Source organism: Capra hircus, chromosome 19 (assembly GCF_001704415.2).
Source record: "Capra hircus breed San Clemente chromosome 19, ASM170441v1, whole genome shotgun sequence".
Classification (NCBI taxonomy): domain Eukaryota; kingdom Metazoa; phylum Chordata; class Mammalia; order Artiodactyla; family Bovidae; genus Capra; species Capra hircus.
Genome location: NC_030826.1, coordinates 54,340,311 through 54,361,548, shown reverse-complemented (window position 1 = coordinate 54,361,548; position 21,238 = coordinate 54,340,311). Strand labels below are relative to the sequence as shown.

Genomic DNA, 21,238 nt, shown 5'->3' with positions numbered 1-21,238 from the left:
AAGGCTGAGTGCTGAAGAATTGATGCTTTTGAACTGTGGTGTTGGAGAAGACTCTCGAGAGTCCCTTGGGCTGCAAGGAGATCCAACCAGTCCATTCTAAAGGAGATCAGCCCTGGATGTTCTTTGGAAGGAATGACGCTAAAGCTGAAACTCCAGTACTTGGCCACCTCATGCAAGGAGTTGACTCACTGGAAAAGACTCTGATGCTGAGAGGGATTGGGAGCAGGAGGAAGAGAGGACGACAGAGGATGAGATGGCTCGATGGCATTACCGACTCGATGGACGTGAGTCTGAGTGAACTCCGGGAGATGGTGATGGACAGGGAGGCCTGGCGGGCTGCGATTCATGGGGTCGAAAAGAGTCGGACACGACTGAGGGACTAACTGAACTGAACTGAACAACTCAGAAGGGGGCGTAGAGATGCCGCCACCTGCCGCCCAGAGCTGGTACTGCACTCTTGAGCAAAGCAAATCGGGACCTCTTAATCCCCTGGAGAAGGAAATGGCAACCCACTCCAGTATTCTTGCCTGGAAAATTCCATGGATAGAAGAACCTGGTGGGCTATAGTCCATGGGGTCGCAAAGAGTCGGCCACGACTGAGCAAATCAGCAGCACTGGTACTAATTAGCTTTGGAACCTGAGAATTAAGTCTGAAAGGGAGCTCGCTTCACAACACCCTCCCACCGACCCCTGCCCCCAGTCCCCCACCCTCCACTCCCTACCCCCTCACTCCCCTACTCTGCTGCCTGCTCAAGTTCTTCTGGGTTTCAGAGTTCAAATCCTGGAGACAAAGCTCAAAGAGGTAAGGTGAACTGAAGTGTCTTCAGCTTAGCCTAAATTCTCTCCCCGGAGTTTTAGAAAATGCAGATTGATGGGAGGATTAATAAAAATGAAAGAAAGAAAACAAGTGCCTTGTTGCGTCAGTGATTTCAAAAATTCTTGTGAAATGAACACTCCCAACCTAGTCCATCCTAAAGGAAATCAACCCTGGATATTCATTAGAAGGACTGATGCTGAAGCTGATGCTCCAGTAATTTGGCCACCTGATGTGAAGAAAAGACTCATTGGAAAAGACCCTGGAGCTAGGAAAGATCGAGGGCAAGAGGAGAAGGGGGTGACGGAGGATGAGATGGTTAGATAGCATCACGGACTCAGTGGACATGAGTTTGAGCCAACTCTGGGAGACAGGGAAGGACATGTAAGCCTGGTGTGCTGCAGTCACAAGGTCAAAAAGAGTCAGACATAACTTAGCCACTGGACAACAACAACAAAAGTCACTTTACAGATTAGAAAACAACAGCCTAAAAACGTTAAAGGATGACTTTTTAAAAAATATTGATCACTTATTTCCTTTTGGCTGCATTGGGCCTTGTTGCAGCGCTCCAGCTCTTTGTTTGGACGTGTGGTCTTCTCTCTAGTTGTGGCTTGTGGGCCCCACAGCCTGTGGGCTCCACAGCTCGTGACTCACTGGCTCTCTAATTGAGGTGCATGGACTCAGAATTTGTCACACACGGGCTTCGTTGTCCCACAGCATGTGAGATCTTGGTTTCCCAATTGGGGATGGAACCTGCATCCCGTGCATTGCAGGAAAGATTCTTAACCACTGGATCACCAGGGAAGTCTCAAGGATGATTTTTCTCTTTTTTTAAGGATAGAATTGTGATTCTTATACAAATATAAAATGAACACATATCAGAGATTTTATTTAACTCATTAATTAGTGAAGGAACTGGTAAAAATGGTTCAAAAAAGAGCCCAAAGTCCGGATGCATACATCGGCAGTCTGGAATACCAAAATTAATTTGATAATAGGAACAAGACTGATCACTATCCCCATTTTTCATTCAGACAGAAATCATTTTTATTACTATCAGTTTTCTACAACCCGGAGAGCTGTCAAGTAGCTCAAAGATAAGGAAATTTGCAGACCTTCTATTAGAATCAGATAAACCCTGGAAGGGTCCACCAGACGGTCTAGAGTGAAATACAGTCATGCCTTCAAGATTTCACGGCTGCTATGTGGAAGATCTGTAATTCAATCCCAAATCTACATGTCTCCATAAGTTCGGACTCCTCCTTCTGTGCCAAGTTGCTTTTGAACAGTGAAAATGTGAAAGTGTTAGTCGCTAAGTCGTGTCCAGCTCTTTGCAACCCCATGGACTGTAGCCTGCCAGGCTCCTTTGTGTATGGGATTCTCCAGGCAAGAATACTAGAGTGGGTTGCTGTGCCCTTTTCCAGGCAATCATCCTGACTGAGGGATTGAACCCAGGTCTCCTGCATTGCAGGCAGATTCTTTATCGTCTGAGCCACCAGGGAAGTCCCCTTGGTCTCAAAAATCAAGTCCCCACCTCCACGGAACAAACTCTGCAGAAATTTTTCCAAGGTCTCCGAAACCTCAGCCCATCACTTGCCATCTTGAGGGTGTCCCCTCCTCTGCAGTAGTTCGGTAGACCTCTACCCCTGAAGTCTGGAGGGGCTCAGAGCCTGGTTCAGGCGCTGGAAGATGGCAGACGAGTCTCTGGCCCCCCACTGTGCTCTGAGCCTTAGAATAGCTGAAGGGACTTCAGCAGCCCAGGCTCCCTTCAGATGGTCGGCTTGGAAGTCATAGGACGTTGGTACAGCCGGATGATACCTTCATCATGTAGCCGCTTCCAGAGCGTCCTCTCCAACTTGAAGTCGTGGTTGATGTAAAAGATCGTTCGTTTCCAGGACTTATCATAGTAGTGGTCAGAGAAGCGTTCGTGGCCCTCGGTTATGAACCCATAGGCACTCACCTACAGGAAGGCGGAGGAGAAATAAGGCCTGCGAGTGTGTCTCTCGGGCTTCTTCTCTGTGTGTGTGAGGGGCAGGGGCCCTGTGTCCTGATTCTATCCCTGGGGGTCTGGATGCAGGACCCCTGGAAGCATGCTTGCGCACAGGTATGTGTCCACACTCAGGCCCCTCCCCCCACCCCCCAGCCATCATCCTTTGCTGAACAGGCCCAGGGCTACCCCAGAGCTGTTTTTCCATATCCGCAGGCTCCAGAAGCAGGGCCTCACCCGGTCACAGAGCTGGAGGGCAGTGAGCAGCAGGAGGGCCCCCGTGGTGGGCCGGTATATTCTCCAGTGGGCAGTGTTCAGAGTCCCAGACCTCAGGAATCTGCGAGAGAGCCCAGCCCCCCAGCTGTCAGGAGGCTCGAGAGGATGAGAGGGACTCGGCCCCTTCCACGGGCTTTCTGCTCTCACCTGTTCTTCATGTATCGGAGCAGGTCTGGGTGCAGCAACAGGTATCTGTCCAGTTGCAAGGCTTCCTGGAAGGCCTCCTGAGGTCTGCGCCTGTGGGCAGGAATGGATCCTTCATTTTCTTACATCTCCGGGGGACAGCCAAGGCAGGATCGTGGGCATGACTGGTCCCCCATCTCCAGGTGAGAGCTCAGACTGCCCCCATCTGTCCAACCCTTCACGGCTGCCCCCTCCACAGCTTGTCTGTGGGTGAGGGGAGGAGGCAGTAGGTACCTGAACCAGGAAAGGTTCCTTGAAGTCACGGTCCGATTCAGAAGCAGTGCTTCCAGCCACTCATAGTCCCGGGTGCCTTCCAGGAAGTGCAGGTAGCGGACGTCCTGAGGACCAAGGTCCTGCCTTCAGTGGGGTGGCCTGACTTTGACCCCAGACCGCCTGCTTGCTCTCCTCTGGCCTGGCATGGCTGCCCTCCCTGCCCTTGCCCCTCACATGTCCAGAGACTGTACCAACGACAGGCTGTGGACTCAGAATGCGCCCTATCTCCCTGTCTGCCTCCATGGCTCACCTGCATCCTCCCGTATCCAAAGTCTGTGGGCGGCCAGACCCATTCCTGTTTGCTCACCTGGCCCAGAGGCACATGCCGGAAACCCCGACTGCCCAGTGTAAGGAGTGACTGGGTCAGAGAGAAGGCGGTAAAGCCGTAGAAGGAGGTCCGAGTACCCACATCGTGTTCATAGCCTTTAATGACGGCACCACTCAGCCTAGCCCGAAAGACAAAATCAAAGCACATGAGGGCTTCCGGGTGATGCGTGGAGGTGGTCGCGGAAGGAAGAAGGGATGGGGGTGCGGCACTAGCGAGCCCAGGACCCTCCCCCACAGCTTCTGGATCCAGGCTGGGAGCACCCTCTGAGATCTCCTGGAAGAGCCCTGCTCTGCAGGAGAGGGGTGTGGGTGGGGGCAGGTGCAGGCTCACCGGAACACGTAGTCGTGGCTGTCTATCTCTGGGCCCACGTGGGAGTTGTTCAGGATGCCCCCGTTACCCACCACGGCACAGCTGATGCACCGGGAGCTCCCGGGGCGGAGGCTGGCCAGGAGCAGCTGCTGCTGGGGCACTGGGGGGAAGCGCGCCACGACCTTCTGCACCACTGCGATGTAGGGAGTGGGGGGGAGGGGGTTCCACTCAGAGCCCAGCCAGGGCCAGGGGGCCGCCCAGCTGGCCTTTCTCCCGGGGCTGGTTGCCCGCAGGGGAGGGGTGGTCCAGAGGCAATAAAGCATGGTCCTCTGGGACTTTCCTTATGGTCCAGTGGTTAAGACTGCACTCCCAAAGCAGAGGTTGGGGATTCGATTCCTGGTCAGGGAACTAAGACTCCATATGCTGCACAGCATGGCCAAAAAATATTTTAAAAATATTTTTTAAAGAAGCATGGCCCTCTGCTGTGGCCTAGCGCACACCCAGGGCCCTTAGACGAGGACTCACAGGAGAAATTGAGCTCCATGAAGCCGAAGGGCGGAGGGAAGTGCTCCAGGCGGTCCCACTCGCTCTGGTTGAAGTGTCCAGAGTCCAGGAAGAGGGTGAGGTTGGGCAGAAAGAGAGTCCGGAGCCAGGGTGACTTGGAGGCTTTGATCTTCACCGAGTCAGGGCAGGTCTGCACGCAGGAGGATGGGTCAGGCCGGGAGAGGGTCCGGAAGCCGTGGGGTGGGGGATGGAGCGGTGGGACTGAGGGGAGGTGGGTGCGGGAGCAGAAACCAGGCCTCAAAGCTGGAAAGGCCCCTCCTCCGCTACATCTTCCATCCCATTCCCAGAGCCTTCATTGATCGCCCAGGCCCACCACGGGCAGGATGTATGCTACGGGTCTCATGTACTGTGCGTGGTTGTAGTTATGCGTGCAAACATCTGGGTCTCCCCTCCCGTGGCTGGGGGCCCAGACTGCTTTTCTCAGGGCTGGAAAAGAGAGAGGGTCTTGGAATTATCTCTGTGGGGAGGACAGGCCTGGGCACCAGGTTGGGGTGTTCTTGTCCCTTGGATCCTGCCCAGTCCTGCCCCTCCGCCTGCTGAGGTCACACTCTCTCACCCTTTCTGAGGAGCCTCCGGGTCTCCTGGGGACCAGGGGGGGCCCTTCGATCACACCCTCACCTGGATGAGCCGTGTGGGAAAGGCCGCCCAGCTGGCCTTTCTCCCGGGGCTGGTTACCTGATTCTCCGGGTGGGGGAGAGCAGAGCTTAGGAGCAGAGCCTGGGATGGAAGGGAGGGGGTGGGCCTCAGGGCCCCGAGAAGAGGGAAAACTCACCGTCTGCAGGCCGCCCACCTCCAGACTGTATTCGTCCTCAAAATCCCACTGGGGCTCAGACTTGAAGTTGGCGGCCTTCAACTTCTGGCTTCTCTGGGTGGCAGGGCTCTGGGGAGGGGCCGAGGACCGTGTGGGCTGGGCTCTGTCCTGGGAGGGGGCGGCTGCTGGGGTGGCTCCTCTGGCTCCCTTCCCCGCCTGCGCCCCAGCCTGGAGTTTTGGAAGGAGGGTCTTAGCTGCAGTTGCCGGGCTGTCCCGCGGCTCCGTGGGCACTGCTCTGGGGCCTGTGGGCCTCGCCTTCCAGTCCCCGGATCCTTTGGTTGGCCTTGGGTTCTGACTGTTCAGTGATGGCGCCTCGGTCCTGCTGGAGGTCACCCCCCCACCTCCAGCCGTTGGGGGCAGCGTGTCCACCCCGGTGTCCTTGCTCGCCCGTGTCTGCAGTGCTGCCTTTCCGGTGGGGGTGGGCACTCTGCCCGGCTCCTTGGCATGGGCCTTGCTGGTCTGCGCTCTTCTGCGCTGGTTGGCCGTGAGGGCTGTGGCCTCGGGGTGTGTGTCCCGAGTGTGGGTCCCCAGTACTGACCCCATGTGGGTGGTTGCCTTCCTTCTCGTGGTGGGTGCCTGAGACATGGCATTTTGCAGTAACTCTGGGGACCTTTCCTTAATGTTCTGTTGATGCTTATTCCTAGAGAAAGAGATGACTTTGGATGAAGGCTAAGGTTGTAGAGACTTGAGGAGTGTAGCTAGCATTCATTTTTGTGTCTCAGGCGGACTTCAAATCAGTCTTTAGGAGAGGTGAGGGAGGGACTTTGCTGGCTGCTTCCCAACGCCAAGCGGCATCTGCCGGCAATGGATCTGGACACTTACTTCTGACCAGTGCATGCGTGCTAAGTCCCTTCAGCCATACCCAACTCTTCACGACCCTATGGACTGCAGCCCACCAGGCTCCTTTGTCCATAGGATTCTCCAGGCAAGAATACTGGAGTGGGTTGCCATGCCCTCCTCCAGGAGATCTTCCCCACTCAGGGATCAAACCCACGTCTCTTACATCTCCTGCATCGGCAAGAGGGTTCTTTACCACGAATGCCACCTGGGAAGCCACTTTGGTGGACTGGTAAAGAAACCTAAGTGGCGGTACTGAGTCTTGGGAGCTAGAACCGGAGGCCAAGGGCAGAGCTGAACCACTCATCTTTCCATGCTGCACCCCCAGCTTCCCGGGCTCACTCCTTGCGGCTCCAGCATCCTCTGTGTTCCCAGCTGTGAGTCTAAGAATGAGTTTGTGTGAACCCAGTCCTGCCACCTAATATCTTGTGACTCAGTGGACCTTAAAAAAAAAAACATAGGTAACAAAGGTATCTTTGTCCACAAGGAAATGGGAAGGAGGCATGCCTGTTAAGACTATAGTTGCCAACCTTGATTTTGAAAGATCTGCCTTAAAGATGTGCTTCTTATCCTATCATCAGTCCAACACTGCTTAAAAGCAAACTGTTGAGAAGTCCCTGAAGGTCCAGTGGTTAGGCGTCAGCACTTTCACTGCCGCAGCCCGAGTTCAATCCCTGGTTGGGGAACTAAGTACCCACAAACTGTGAGGCGTGTGTTAGAGATGGCGGACGAAAGGCATGCTTCCCACATGGAAGCTAGGAAGGCTTCCTGGAGGAGCTCCCCTCTGAAGAGGATTAGGAGTGGGGAGGAGGAAATTTCAGTCCCAGAAGCGTGAAAAGTTGTGGTGTTGGGAGACTTCCCTGGTAGTCCAGTGGCAAAGACTCCACTCTCCCAATGTAGGGGGCCCGGGTTCCATCCCTGGTCAGGGAACTAGATCCCACATGCTGCAACTGAGAGCCGGCGCAGCAAAAATAAATAAATACATAATTTAAAAAAAAGGAAGCATGGGGTGGGGGTCTTCCCTGGTGGCTCAGTGGTAAAGAACCCACCTGCCAGTGTAGGAGACACGGGGTTCAATCCCCAGTCCAGGAAGATCACACATGCCTCAGAGCAGCTAAGCCTGTGCACCGAAACTATAGAGCCTGGGAAACTGAAACTACTGAAGTGTGGGAGCCCTAGAGCCCACGCTGCATGGAAGAAGCCATCGCCGTGAGAAGCCCGCACGCCACAGCAAACAGCTCCCGGCCGCCATAACTACAGAGAAGCTTGTGCAGAACAAAGATCCTGCACAGCCAAAAATAAATAAATAAAATTATATATACACACATATAAAAGAGTGGGGAACGGGGCTTGTCCGGCAGGAGATGCTCCCAAAGAGGCAGGCAGGACCAGATCATTGTTTGCAGTGTATGAGGACTTTAGACTTGAATCATTTGTCTATCCCAGGTGGTGCTACTGGTCAAGAACCTGCCCGCCAATGCAGTAGGCATGAGAGCCGATGTGTTTACATTTTCTAGGAAGTGGCAGCAATGACCCAGGCAGTGACTAAATTATGTGATTAAACTTCAACTCCCGATGATTGTGCACATGTGCGATTGCCTTGGATATGAGGGTTTATGCTGCCGTTTTCTAAAGGTCACGGACAGAATTTACTGAACGCTCAAGTTGCTTCCATCCACATGCTGAGAGCCCTGTATCCGTCTCGTCCAGACCCTGTGTGCTCCTGAACTTGTACTCCGTCCACTAGGCTGCGGTGGGGCCGGTGTAGCGGGAAACATTGGTTCTATTAAATGACTCTAGTTCAGAGGAACAGACGAACCAATTCACTCAAGCAAAAAGCAATTTGATACTATAATTCTCATCTACTTCGGAGGTAAATATATAAAAATTTGCTCTTAAAAAATAAATGAATAGGGACTTCTCAGGTCGTAAACTACTTCCCAGTAGTTAAGATTTCACAGTTTCAATGAAGGGGATGTGGGCTCGATTCTTCGTCAGGGAACTAAGATCTCACAGCCAAAAATAGCAAAACATATATATATATGATAAAAATTTAAGTATATTAAATAATATATATATATATTTCCTGTAACACTATATGGAAAAACCCAAATGAACTTTTTGGTCAACCAAAAAATGTATACATATATATATGAAAGCTATGGTTTTTCCAGTAGTCAGGTACAGATGTGAGAGCTGGACCATAAAGAAGGCTGAGTGCCAAAGAGCTGATGCTTTCAAACTGTGGAGCTAAAGAAGACTCTTGAGAGTCCCTTGGACTGCAAGGAGACCAAACCAGTCACTCCTAAAGGAAATCAACCCTGAATATTCATCAGAAGGATACTGAAGGATACTGAAGTTGAAGCTCCAATCCTTTGGCCACCTGATGTGAAGAGCCAGCTCATTGGAAAAGACCATGATGCTGGGAAAGATTGAAGGCAAAAGGAGAAGAGGGTGGCAGAGAATGAGATGGTTAGACAGCATCACCGACTCATGGACATGAATTTAAGCAACCTCCTGGGAGATAGTGGCAGACAGAGGAGCCTGGCATGCTGTAGTCCATGGGGTCACAGAGAGTCGAACATGACTTTAGTGACTGAAAAACGAACAGCAATAAATATGAACTAAGTATCTCTCTAGCAGGGATCACAGAGCTCTATTCCATAAAGGAAGCGAAACAACAGCACATCACCCTGGGAGGACCTGGAAGCAAAGAAGCGGCAAAAGGTTCCAAGTACGGATCAAGAATCACAGATACAAAATGACCTGTGTAGCCCATGGCTAGAAGCTCTCAGTTGAGAACCAGGGGTGTTTCAAAGAAAGTTCCTTTTTTCTTTTTTTGTAGATTTTGCCTGCCCGGCCTCTTCATTGCAGCCTGTGGGCTTTCTCTAGTTGTGACATCCGGGCTTCTCTTGTTACGGTGCCCAGGCTCTAGGGCACACAGCTTCAGTAGTTGTGGTATGTAGGCTTAATTTCTCTGCGGCATGTGGGATCTTAGTTCCCCGACCAGGGATGGAATCTGCATTCCCTGCACTAGAAGGGAGATTCTTAACCAGTGGACCACCAGGAAAGTCCCTAAAGCCAAGACCATTTTTTAAAGCACCTGTATCTTGTACCTAAATCTTCCTCTCTGGGAAAAAAAATCACACTTGGGAATAAAGTTGTTTCACAGATTATCCCAAGTTCAGTTGATATTTTTATTCTGGCATTTAAAAATACTGACCTTAGGGTTAAAAATAACATTCCTCTCCTCCCCTGCTCCCTCCCCAGAGCCTTCTACAGGGAAAGGGGAGAGAGGCGAGGCGTATAGGAACAGAGAGCGTGGGCAGCCTGCCCCAACCCTGCCTCCTGTTCTTCCTTGTGGCTGGAAGAGCTCCCTGGAATCTGCAGAACCCAACAACCTTGGCAGTATTCAGTAACTTGATCAGGGTTTTATTATTTCTACTTCCTGGTGACACAGGGAGCTCTGAAAGCAAGTTGAGCCAGTCTCCTGCAAGGTGACATGAAGGGTAGCCGTCTGGTGTGTGGTGGTGGTCACCTCCCCATGACTTAACCTCTCGGGCTCCACTGGACATGTTTTTGGGTTGAACTTGAGGTGGAGAGAACACTGACTTCTTGGCACTTGGCAAATGGGCAATGGAGCCTAGGTGGGTGGAAAGTAGCCTGAGTTCTAGTCCAGCCCCGCCTCTAACTAGCCAGCTGTGTAATCTCAGTCACAGGACCCTTTGAGCCTCTGTTTTCTTATCCATTGTGAGAATCTTAAAAGCTGCTTTATAAAACGGTTGTAAGGATGTTAAAAGCCAGTATAGACAAGGCATTTTGAACAATGTGTGTGTGTACTTAGTTGCCAAGTGGTGTTCGACTCTTGCGACCTCATGGACTGTAGTCCGCTAGGATTCTCTGTCCATGGGATTCTCCAGGTAAGAATGCTGGATTGGGTTGTCATTCCCTCCTCCAGGGGATTTTGCTGACGTGGGGATCAAACCCGTGTCTCCTGCATTGGCAGGGAGATTCTTCACCTGCTGAGCCACTGGGGAAGACCATTGCCAACAATGCTGTTATACGAATATAGGCAGGTCGAATTGGGTCAGGTGCTGACACTATGGCGACGGTTAGAGATGCCCAGAGCCCCTGTTTGAGTTCATGCGTCCGGAGATGAAAATCTAAAGGGGCGACAGGCTTCAAGGCCATGGGTAAATAATATTTCTTTGATGGCCCTTAATCACTTAACTGAGAAATCAAGAAGTAGCAGGTGGGCATGTTATAAATAGAGCAGTAGATGACCAAAAAGAAAATCAGAGGGGGTTGAAGTAGTCACCTTGGAAATCAGAATCCTGGAGCAGGGAGAAGACACGGAGACAGTTATATTATTGTATTTATTGGTTATTTCATTTATTTATTTTTTGGCCGTTCCCCATGGCATGAGGAAGCTTAGTTCCCTGATCAGGGATTGAACCCATATTTCCTGCAGAGGAAGTGGGGAGCCAGGGAAGTCCTGGGGACGACTGTGTTTTGATATAAGCCTCCTTATTTCACTGAAACATTTGCATGTTCCTCAGTAAAAATAAAAAAATTAAAGAGAAAACTTAGAATCAAATGAGACATCCTATTGAGAATTTGAAAGCACAATGCAATATTTATTGAGCAGTAATTATAGGCCAGGCTTTTGGAGCTATCTGTTAGGAATGAGAGATAAAAAAGCTATAGTCCTTTCCCTTAAGAGGCTCACGAACCAACAGAGGGAGCAGAATGTATGTTGAGAAAGTATGTAAGAAATGAATGTAAGTTGATGCGATAATGTGTTATTATGTGGAAGACAGGGCACGCAGCCTAGGGCATGTTCTGTTTGAGAGGGACACTTCAATCCACAATGATACCTAGACTTTTGCTCCTCTTTCTTCACAAGTTTTCTGAATTATTTTTCCTTTTACTAAAGCAATGCGTACTCCTTACTGAAAAAGCAGAAAAAAAATTTCAGCACAAAAGGATGTGAACTTGTGATTATACTTTCTCAAAGAACCTGCTGTTGACCCCCGAGGGCATGAACATCCAGATCCCTTTTCTTTGCCTATTATACTCACAAATGTAGCTGTATAATATCCTGGAATGTTACTTGGTTGTTTTCCTCCCTGTGTTTTCTCCCTTTCCTGTTGGTGCCTGCCTCCCACCCACCACCAGCAGCAGCTAATGGTCAGCTCCACGTTCATTGCCCCCACGGACACACGTGCAGACAAGGGCTGGAAAATAAAGAATACCCTGCAAGAACTTCTGGCTTTTCCCCTCCAAATACCTAAGCCCTCAAAAGGGGAGAAGATTTGGGGAAATAGGTAAAATATCTTAGAGAGGGACCTTTCTAATTCCTATGCCACCATCCCCTTCCTAGAAATATTTACTCTGCGGGGAGAACGAAAGGAGGTGGGAGAGAAGGGAGGGCTCTAAGGACCCAAGATTAGAGGGCTCTGACTTCCTGGTAGCGTTCCTAGGGTCTCTTAAGACCCCCGGAAGGAAGTGACTGCGTGTAGAAACTGGGAAGATAGAAACCACATCACAGAACATTCTCACGCATAAACCAGGTGACACAGAAGAGCCAAGAGGTAGTGATGATGGATATCTTGCAGCAAGCTGATGGCTAAGAATCAGCTGCCCTCTCCTGGGCCTTGGCACCATATCAGACATCCCGGAGCCCTTGATGCCCTCCTGGGGATGGGGTAGAGGAGTAAGAATGGTTGAGGTTAAGTTTTTCTGATTCTAGCTAGGGGTCCAGAATCAGAAACCAGAAGGTTATAGAAAACACAGTTTGGTTCCTACACCAAAGCAAAATACGATACCAAACAGAAACCAGGGGACTTCTCAGGTGGTCTAGTAGCTAAGACTCTGCATCCCCAATGCAGGGGGCCCAAGTTCGATACCTGGTCAGAGAACTAAATCTCCCATGCCATAACTAAGACCCAGCACAGCCAACTAAATATATAAAATATTCACAGCAATAACCAAAGCAAGAAAACAGAATCCATAGGTCCGATTCCCAGCCCACTCTTCATGATTATCTCTGAAGCCAAAACAAAGAGGCATAGCATCTTCTAGGATAAATTTGTTCCAGACTAGGGAAGCCAAGCAAACAGAGACCTGGTCTTTACACATCAGAGAGTAAATTGGAGGTTGGCACCAAAACTTTTGTCGGTTTGGTGCACTTGGGTTTGTCTTGAAATGATATGAGAGGTAGACCAATAACCTAGGTTTGAAATCATAGAATTGTCTTAAAATCCTTATTACCACTGCCCCATCACATCTGTCACCAAATCCAGCTGATTTAACTTATTCTCAGTCTTTTATTTTTGGTCCTGCTGTCATCATAACCTCCTTGCTCCAGGCCCCAAGGACTCAATCTTAAACCACTACCTTGGCCTTCTAGCCTGTCTCCTTAAAACTTCCTGTGCCCCAGGGAGTTCCCTGGCAGTTCAGTGGTTAGGACTCATCACTTTCACTGCCCGGACCCGGATTCAGTCTGGATCAGGGAACTAAGATCCTGTAAGCCACGTGGCACCGCCTCAAAACGAACAAACAAATAAAAACCCCAGGGTGCCTGGCCAGCTACCTAACCTACAACCTATTGACAGAGTAACCTCTGTAAAGCATACATTTAATCAAGCTACTCCCTTACTCTAAAATTTCTTAAAAAAAAAAAAAAAAACCAGAAAATTTATTAATAATTTTCTGCTGCACCGGGTCTTAGTTTCAACATGTGGGATCTTCAGTTTTAGTTGTGGTATGTGGGATCTAGTTCCTGGACCAGGGATGGAATCCAGGACCCCTGGATTGGGAGCCTGGAATCTGAACCACTGGACCGCCAGGGAAGTTCTAAAATTCTTAATAGCTACAGAACAAAGTTATTTAAGGTCACATTCATTCTTTTATCAGTAAGTGTTGACACTGTGTTACATATGTACAGTGTCTGGGACCTGTTCAAGTTATTGGAGAAATGGAGACGAATAAGACAGTTTCTACCCACAAGAAATTCATAGTCTGGCAGAAAAAGACACATTTAGGATTTATGACATCAGGATGGATGTGATGGAGAGACGTGGAGGGTGGTGTGATGCTGGGACACTGGGGCCAGCCTGTCTGCATTTGAACATCAGCGACAAGGGTGACCTTGGACAAGTGATCTAATCTCTCTCATCTATAAAGGAGTTGATGATGATAACAGTGTCTATTCTCTGGCTCGATATGTGATTAGTAATCATAACTCCGAGACCAGTGCCTAGTACACAGTGACACCTTATCAGTGCTTATTAAATGACCCACCTGTCAGTCTCCCCTTCCTGAAATCATCCTTTGCTCCTTTCTGCACCATTGCTTACGCTACTTCCTCCTTGCTTACGGTGTTCCTGCTTGCTGAAATGTCACACAGCCGTCAGGCACCTTGCAGATGCTCCCATCTCCACCGTGTTCTCCTTTGCCTCCCGTCCCCATTTGCCTGGTTTAGATGACCCTTTTCTGTGTGCTCTGGTAGCATCTGTCTCATCTGACTTTACTGAGGACATTTATCACTACTAATAATATCACTCATGTTCTTTTGCTTTGTGTATGTCTCTTCCTTTGGACTTAAGAAAAAAAAATCCATTTATTTCTTTATTTTTGGCTGCGCTGGGTCCTCATTGCCACGCCCAGGCTTCCTGTAGTCGTGGTGAGAGAGGTTATCCTCTAGTTTCAATGTGCAGGCTTCTCATTGCTGTGGCTTCTCTTGTTGCAGAGCACGGGCTCTAGGCACACGGGCTTGGTACTTGTGGTGCAGGGACTTAGCTGCCTCACAGCATGTGCGATCTTCCTGGACCAGGGGTAAACGCATGTCCCCTGCACTGCCAGGCAGATTCGTAATCACTGGACCACCAGGGAAGTCCTCCCTTGGACTTTAAACCTCTTAAGAGTCAACACATAGGAGGTAGTGGAGAAGCATGGGATTTGGAGCTCAAAACCTCTAAATTCAAATATCCGTTTTGTTACTTCCTGTTTCCATGGAATTCCCCTTAATATTTATGAGCCTCATAATCATTTCTTGTGAAAGAACACAAATACTAATCTTGAACTGCAATTGTAAAGACCAGAAATAACACGTGGAGGGACTTTCCCGGTGGTCCACTGTGGCTAAGACTTCAAGCTCCCAATGCAAGAGGCTTAGGTTTGATCCCTGCTCAGGGAACTAGATCCTGAATAGCGTAACAAAGACCCAGTGAAGCCAAATAAATAAAATTAAAAACAAATAAATATCTTTTAAAAAGAAGAAGAAAAGAACACATGGAAAGGCCCCCGGAGCACAGATTAAGATCTGAAAATCTTCTCCGACTCTCAAATGGCCATGGCAAGCCACAAAGTGTAAGCATCAATGCGATCAGTTCAGTTCAGTTCAGTTGCTCAGTCGTGTCCAACTCTTTGCAACCCCATGGACTGCAGCACGCCAGGCCTCCCTGTCCATCACCAACTCTAGGAGTTTACTGAACTCATGTCCGTCAAGTTGGTGATGCCATCCAACCATTTCATCCTCTGTCGTCCCCTTCTTCTCCTGCCTTCAATCTTTCCAAGCATCAGGGTCGTTTCCAATGAGTCTGTTCTTCGCATCAGGTGGCCAAAGGATTGGAGTTTCAGCTTCAGCGTCAGCATTCAGCCATGCGATAATGACCTTCACTAACCGCGGGATCTGTGGTGATCTGCACTGTGCGCCTCCCTTCCCTGTCTGATTTTGCTCCCACCCTCTGCCCAGGCAGCTCTGCAGGGAAGGGAGGGCATGACCAGTCAAACTGCAAAACTGCACATCACTTTTGCTTCTCCCTCTCTCTCCCTCCTCTCCTTCAGAATATCTCCTGATTTCCCCCTTCTTGCTGATCCATGGTCTCTTAGTCCAGATCCTTCTCACCTTGAGTTTTAATGGCTAACGTTTTAATGGCCCCAGCCCCTCCCTTCACACCAGGATAATCTGCCTGCAGAGTCGTCCAACTCCCTTGGGTGCCACTGCTGGTCAATCCAAAGTGGCAACTCCCTCCTCCTAAACCGTCCTGTTCACTTCTGGCCAACTCATCGTCTTAAAATAGAGCCGTCACGAGGCAAGGCCGCCTCCCTGGCTGAAAGCCTTTTGCAGCAGCTCTGGGTCCCACCTTCCTAAATGCCCTTTCTCTGCTCCCCAGAGGAAGCCTTCACTTCCCTGGGGCGGGTTCGCTCTCGGGTCAGCAGAGAGGACACTAATTTAGGACTTAGGCTGGCGCCTTTGCTCACCCTCTGCTCACCACGTCTCTCCCCAGGCACTCACGCAAGCCCTCTCTGTCTCCTAGACGCCGTCTTCTCTTTGAACCTTTCAACAGACACAAAATCTCCTCCGGGGACCACTATTGTTATAGCATCCACTGTCTCTGCTCTCTTGGGATTTAATAATATAAACAGTTTATCGAGACATCTCAGTATGTGGCCTGTTTCCTGTCCCTTAAAATTCTGGGCAGATTCAATAACTTTACAGTCACTTTCAAAGTCAGGACCATCCAAAATGCATGCACATCCAATAAGAGAGCATCAAAAGACATGGAACAGGAACTGACAAAACTGAAGGGAGAAATGTTTAGTTGCCAAGTCGTGTCCAACCCCTAGCTATCTCTTATATGGTCCTCCGTCCATGGGATTTCGGAGGCCAGAATACTGGATTGTTGCCATTTCCATCTCCAGGGGATCTTCCCGACCTAGGGATTGAACCCGCATCTCCCACTTGGCAGGCAGATTCTTTACCACTGAGCCACTAGGGAAACCCGAAAGGAGAAATAGAAAAATTCAAAACTGTTTTGGAAATAACGCAATAACTTTTCTTCTAAAACTAAACATAGAGACTTCCCTGGTGGTCCAGGTGGTCCATGCTCTCAATGCAGGCAGCCTGGGTTTGATCCCTGGTCAGGGAACTAGATCTCATATGCCGCAACTAAAAAGATCCCTCAAGCTGCAACTTAGACCTCATGCAGCCAAATAAAAGTATAAAAAAATAAAGCTAAACATATACTTTCCTTATAACACAGCAATCCCACCTCTAGATATTGACCCAAGAGAAATAAAACTATGTACACAAAAAAGGCTTGTACAACAATGTTCACAGCAGGCTTACTCATAATTCATAATAGCCAGAACTGGAAACTACCCAAACATCCATCAAAAAAGAGAATGAGTAAATAATGTTTGGCGTATTCATACAATGAAATGCTTTATAAACTTTAGAGGATCCTCAGATTCACCAGTAGCCTGAGAAATGCAAATTAAAAAGAGAAACCTGCTTTTACTTATCAGATGATTAAACTTGAAAGCCGTTTACAAGATCCAGTGTTGCCGCAGAGGTTGGAGAGAGAGTTAACTTTCACACGTTTGTGTAGCCTTTTCTGAGGATGACTTGATGGTGTCCATTGACTTTTTTTAAAGATTTTTTTTAATGTACATCATTCTAAAGTGTTTATTGAATTTATTACGATATTGTTTCTGGTTTTTATATTTTCAGTTTTTTTGGCTGCAAGGTGTGTGGGATCCTAGCTCCCTGAGCAGGGATCGAACCTGCACCCCCCAACATTGGAAGGCAAAATCTTAACCACTGGACCGCCAGGGAAGTCCTTCCATTGACACTTAATGTGAACATATTCATTATCTTGGCAATTCCACTTGTAGAAATCTACCTACGGAAATACATAAGTGCCCAAAGGTTTGTGAAAAATGAGTGGCAACCCAAGTGCCCATAGATGGGGTTGGCTCAGCTATATCCATCCTACAGAAGCTATGCAGCCATGGAAAGGAAGGGAATAGACCTGTATGTGCCAACATGGAAGGAGGTCCGTGATATAGTTGATTTAAAAAGTCAACCAATGTGTATAGTGTGATGCCTATCTGTCTGACCGTCCAGCCATCCACCCACCTGTCTATCTATCTACCTACCTATCACCTACCTTTGTTGTTTAATGCTGTTTAGTCGCTAAGTTGTACCTAACTCTTTGAGACCCGATGGACTATAGCCTGTCAAGTTGCTCTGTCCATGGGATTTCCCAGGCAAGAATACTGGAGTGGGTGGCCATTTCCTTCTCCAGGGGATCTTCCTGACCCAGGAGTTGAACCCATGTCTCCTGCATTGGCAGGTGAATTCTTTACTGCTGAGTATCACCTACCTATCTACCCACTTATCCATCTGTTGGAAGGGTTTGTCTAACACAAGTTAAAGAGCACAGATTATGGAACCAAAATGTCTGGGTTTGATTGCTGGCCCTGTAACTACCAGCAGCATGAACTTGGATCATTCATCTAAACTTTCTGTGTCTCACGCATAAAGCATTTAGAATAGGGCCCAGCATATACTGAGTACTATAGGAGCATTAGCTACAATAACATAGTAATTATTTCTACACCAAAGTGTTAAGGGTGGTTACCCATGGAGACTGGGTAGTGACAGGGTATCGTAGGGAGAGCTTTATTCTTGCTTTGCCTTGGTGTATTTTTAAAAACTTCATGAGGGTATGTTTTATTTTCAAATTCTAAGAGTAGTGAGACAAAATCATTCAAAATACACTGAATCTGGAAAGGTAGAGGTCTCTCCCTACAGGAGATGTGTTTATCAGAAAAATGGCCTAGAGTGTCCTTTTGAAGGGTTCACTTGGGACCCAGAATTTCAGCTGCCCCCCTAAGTGAGCAATGTCTCGTTTTACTGACAAACATCTCAGAGACTGTATGATTTAGAATTTAGTGGGAAACTTCCCTGGTGGTCCAGTGGCTAAAGTTCCAAGTTCCCATTGTAAGAGGCCCAGGTTTGATCCCTGGTCAGGGAACAGTAAAGAATCTAACTGAAGTGCAGGAGACCCAGGTTTGATCCCTAGGTTGGGAAGATACTCAGCAGAAGGAAATAGCAACCTACTCCAGTATGCTTGCCTGGAGAATTCCATGGACAGAGGAGCCAGGTGGGCGATAGTCCATGAGATCGCAAAGAGTTGGAGATGACTGAGCAACTAACACTTTCACTTTCAGGCAGCTAGATCCCACATTCCTCAACTAAATATCTCATGTGCTGCAACTAAGACTCGGTGCAGCCAAATAAAGGAACATTTTATTTTTTTAAGAAAGAAATATATATATATGTAAAGAAATTAATGGAATTCATGGGATGAATCATTTGCTTTAGTACACAGAGAATGGCATGTAATGAACCCCAAAGCTGAGGTTATTACTCACAGACCTAGAGGGGAAAATAGTTTTCCACCTATGCCTTCTGGAGACCAGACCAACAGTTATCCAACTGCTGCCTCTACCTCCTCTGTGTATAAGCCCCACGGCCCCCATTTTCCTGTTATACCACCTCCATGTACCCCGAGTCTCCCCTTCCGGCTTCATAGCCCATGATTCCTGACAACCTTCATGATCCCTGACACCACCTCTCACCGCAGAGGTGTCTCAGAAGTTCCCCATCCTCCCCGGGCTATCATTTTCCAGTTTCTTCCAATAAACCACAGGGAACTCGGAAAGGGCAGACTCTTACCTGCTAGGCTTTGTGTTAGGTTCCTTAATAAAGGAGGGCAAGGTGAAGAGGAGGAAGATGAGCACAGCCAAAAGCAAAGGCCCCTGGACAGTTTGGTCCAGATGACAGAGTCTCCTTGGGCAAGGCCTCATGTTTGGGGGTCCAGCCTTGCAGGGAATTTCTGCATGTCCTGAGGCTCTGATGTAGACAGCACACAGTTTAACTGCTCAGATCTCCTGGTCAGGGTGTGCACCCTTTTGTCTTAAAAACGAGCCACTGGTGAACGCAGAGCCTTTCGGAGTGTGCCAGGGAAGGGAGCCGCCTTCTCTGCCTTATGAAGGTTTAGAGGCTGGCGTGGCTTGAAGGAAGAGAAACTCCTTCTGTGCAAACAAGTTTACCTTCTTTTCCTGCTGTCTCTGAAGCCAGATTCTGAATGTGGAACTTTAATGAGAAACACATACACGTTACATGGAACCTCACTTTCATCAGGTCGCAAACCCTAGGGGACCCTGGACAAGTACCTGGGCTGGAAGGGCCTTGCATAGCCTCCATCTTCAATGGGAGTTTTACAAGAAAAACAGAGGGTACCCTTTCAGGTTTGACACCCCCTAGCCATCTTCCTCTGAGAGACTGTGCAGCCTTGGATGGGAGCTCTCAGAACATCTTGTTTCCCGAGTTATTTTGAAGGGTGGCTCTCAGTCTTGCGTGTCCATTAGAATCACCTGGGAAGCTTTAAAACATCCTGATGCTCAGGCTACACCTCGACGAGTCAAGCCTGAATCTCCGTGGAGAGCTAATTTCCACGCATGGGTATTCTTTGCCCCAGGTGATTCCGATGCGTGGCCACGTTGAGAACCACTGATGTGCAGCGGTTCTGTTCAGTCTTCACTGCTTCTCACGCAACGTGGTGAGCTTCGTATGCATAAATGCATCCCTCGAAGCCACCCCAGGAGCGGAACACTGTATTATCCACTTCCTTTTACGGTCGAGGAAACTGCCTCTGTGCGGGGGCAGCTTGCCCAAGATCACGGAGTGAACCACTGGCTTGGGGGACTGGATCCAACCTGAGCCTCAATATGAAAAGCACGAAAACACAGGACACTTGGGGAAAAGGTACAACTCAGAGGAATAATATCAAGATCAGTGGTAGAACACTGAGAAAATTCAGAGACGCCGCCCTTCCTAAAGTACTGTGGATTTTCCGTTTTTAAAATGACTGCTGGCAGTAAGATCGAACCATGCAGTCGAAGTGGAAGAGGTGGAGCTTGGAACAACAGGGCTTTGAAGAACTTGGGACCTGGGCTCCCTGCTCAGTCATCACAGTGTGCACTCCCCGAATGCACAGCGTCCAATTCTTCACCCAAAGTTCTTGGTTTTCACCCAGATGATGTGCAATAGATGCTTGGATCGCCTTCCCCAGGGAGGATGAAAAGGTACAAACGTGATCCTGTAACTTGTTGTACTACTCCAGCGGATGGACTGGAAGCAAGGAGAGAAAATTCGCTTAGTACTGGTCCTGTCTCTTGTCTCTCTGTCTCTGTGCACCTAACCTGTTAAGTGTTCAAACACCGACTCCATAATAAACATGTTCTTTATAGACCCATGTCCGCTCACAGCTCTTCGGCTTACCTGACACTTGGCCCTGGCTTCTCCTGTGCACTTGGCACACCCGGTCCCCTGACATCCTGGTGCCTGTTTTCGAGGCCAGGCAAACGCCCTGCACAGGGGGACGGGGCTTTCTTACCCACCGAGTGGATTTGCCTAAATGCCGTGTCTCTTTCACCTCACCTTGTGTTTTGAAGAAGGCACTGGTTATCAGTGTTCTTTCAGGCTTCCCCAGAGCGTGGAGATCTAGTTGAGCTCCTGGGCACCAGCTGAGCTGCTGTATACAGCCTGTCCCTCTCACCACCTTAGGGGTGGGTTGAATCTAGTGTTCTCAAAGCCAGTTGGTAGGGGCGGGTTCATTCAGCGTTCTCACTTCCTGGTTCTCAGATTCCAGTCCAATGTGCTTCTCTGCGTGTGCCTGGGCCCAAGGGGAGATGCAGAGAAGTATGAATTTTCATGGAAACTGGCTTGCCAAAAGTTTTTCAAATATCACGATGTTTGTGCTCAGCAAAGTCTCCTTTTTCTCTCCTATTTAAGCAAAGCTTTTTGACATTAATCTTCTTTATACACCAGCGCATAGGATGTGTGGGACCTCACATGCAGATATGACTTGTTAAAATATTATTTTCAGGGCTTCCCTGGTGGCTCAGTGGTAAAGAATCCACCTGCCAATGCAGGAGACACAGGTTTGATCCCTGATATTGGAAGACCCCCCATGCTGCAGTACAGCGAAGCCCCTG

At 48.9% G+C, this 21,238-nt stretch overlaps 1 protein-coding gene across 1 annotated transcript; it reads right to left on the bottom strand.

The window, feature by feature from the left end:
- On the bottom strand, window positions 2,250-20,534 carry ST6GALNAC1 (ST6 N-acetylgalactosaminide alpha-2,6-sialyltransferase 1). Its single transcript, XM_005694107.3, has 9 exons — window positions 18,915-20,534; window positions 5,507-6,185; window positions 4,696-4,864; window positions 4,192-4,363; window positions 3,841-3,979; window positions 3,495-3,598; window positions 3,225-3,314; window positions 3,039-3,138; window positions 2,250-2,774 (listed from the first exon to the last, which is right to left on the bottom strand). Exons 1-9 carry the CDS (start codon window positions 19,043-19,045, stop codon window positions 2,583-2,585), a joined length of 1,776 nt encoding a protein of 591 aa, XP_005694164.1. The 5' UTR covers window positions 19,046-20,534; the 3' UTR covers window positions 2,250-2,582.

Excerpts from the sequence above, each read along its gene's own strand:
- ST6GALNAC1 (XM_005694107.3), bottom strand. The coding sequence starts at position 19,045 with ATGAGGCCTTGCCCAAGGAGACTCTGTCATCTGGACCAAACTGTCCAG. Across the intron at positions 3,980-4,191 it reads AGCCACGACTACGTGTTCCG|GCTGAGTGGTGCCGTCATTA; the intron begins GTGAGCCTGCAC and ends CTTTCGGGCTAG. Across the intron at positions 3,315-3,494 it reads AGGAACCTTTCCTGGTTCAG|GCGCAGACCTCAGGAGGCCT; the intron begins GTACCTACTGCC and ends TCCTGCCCACAG.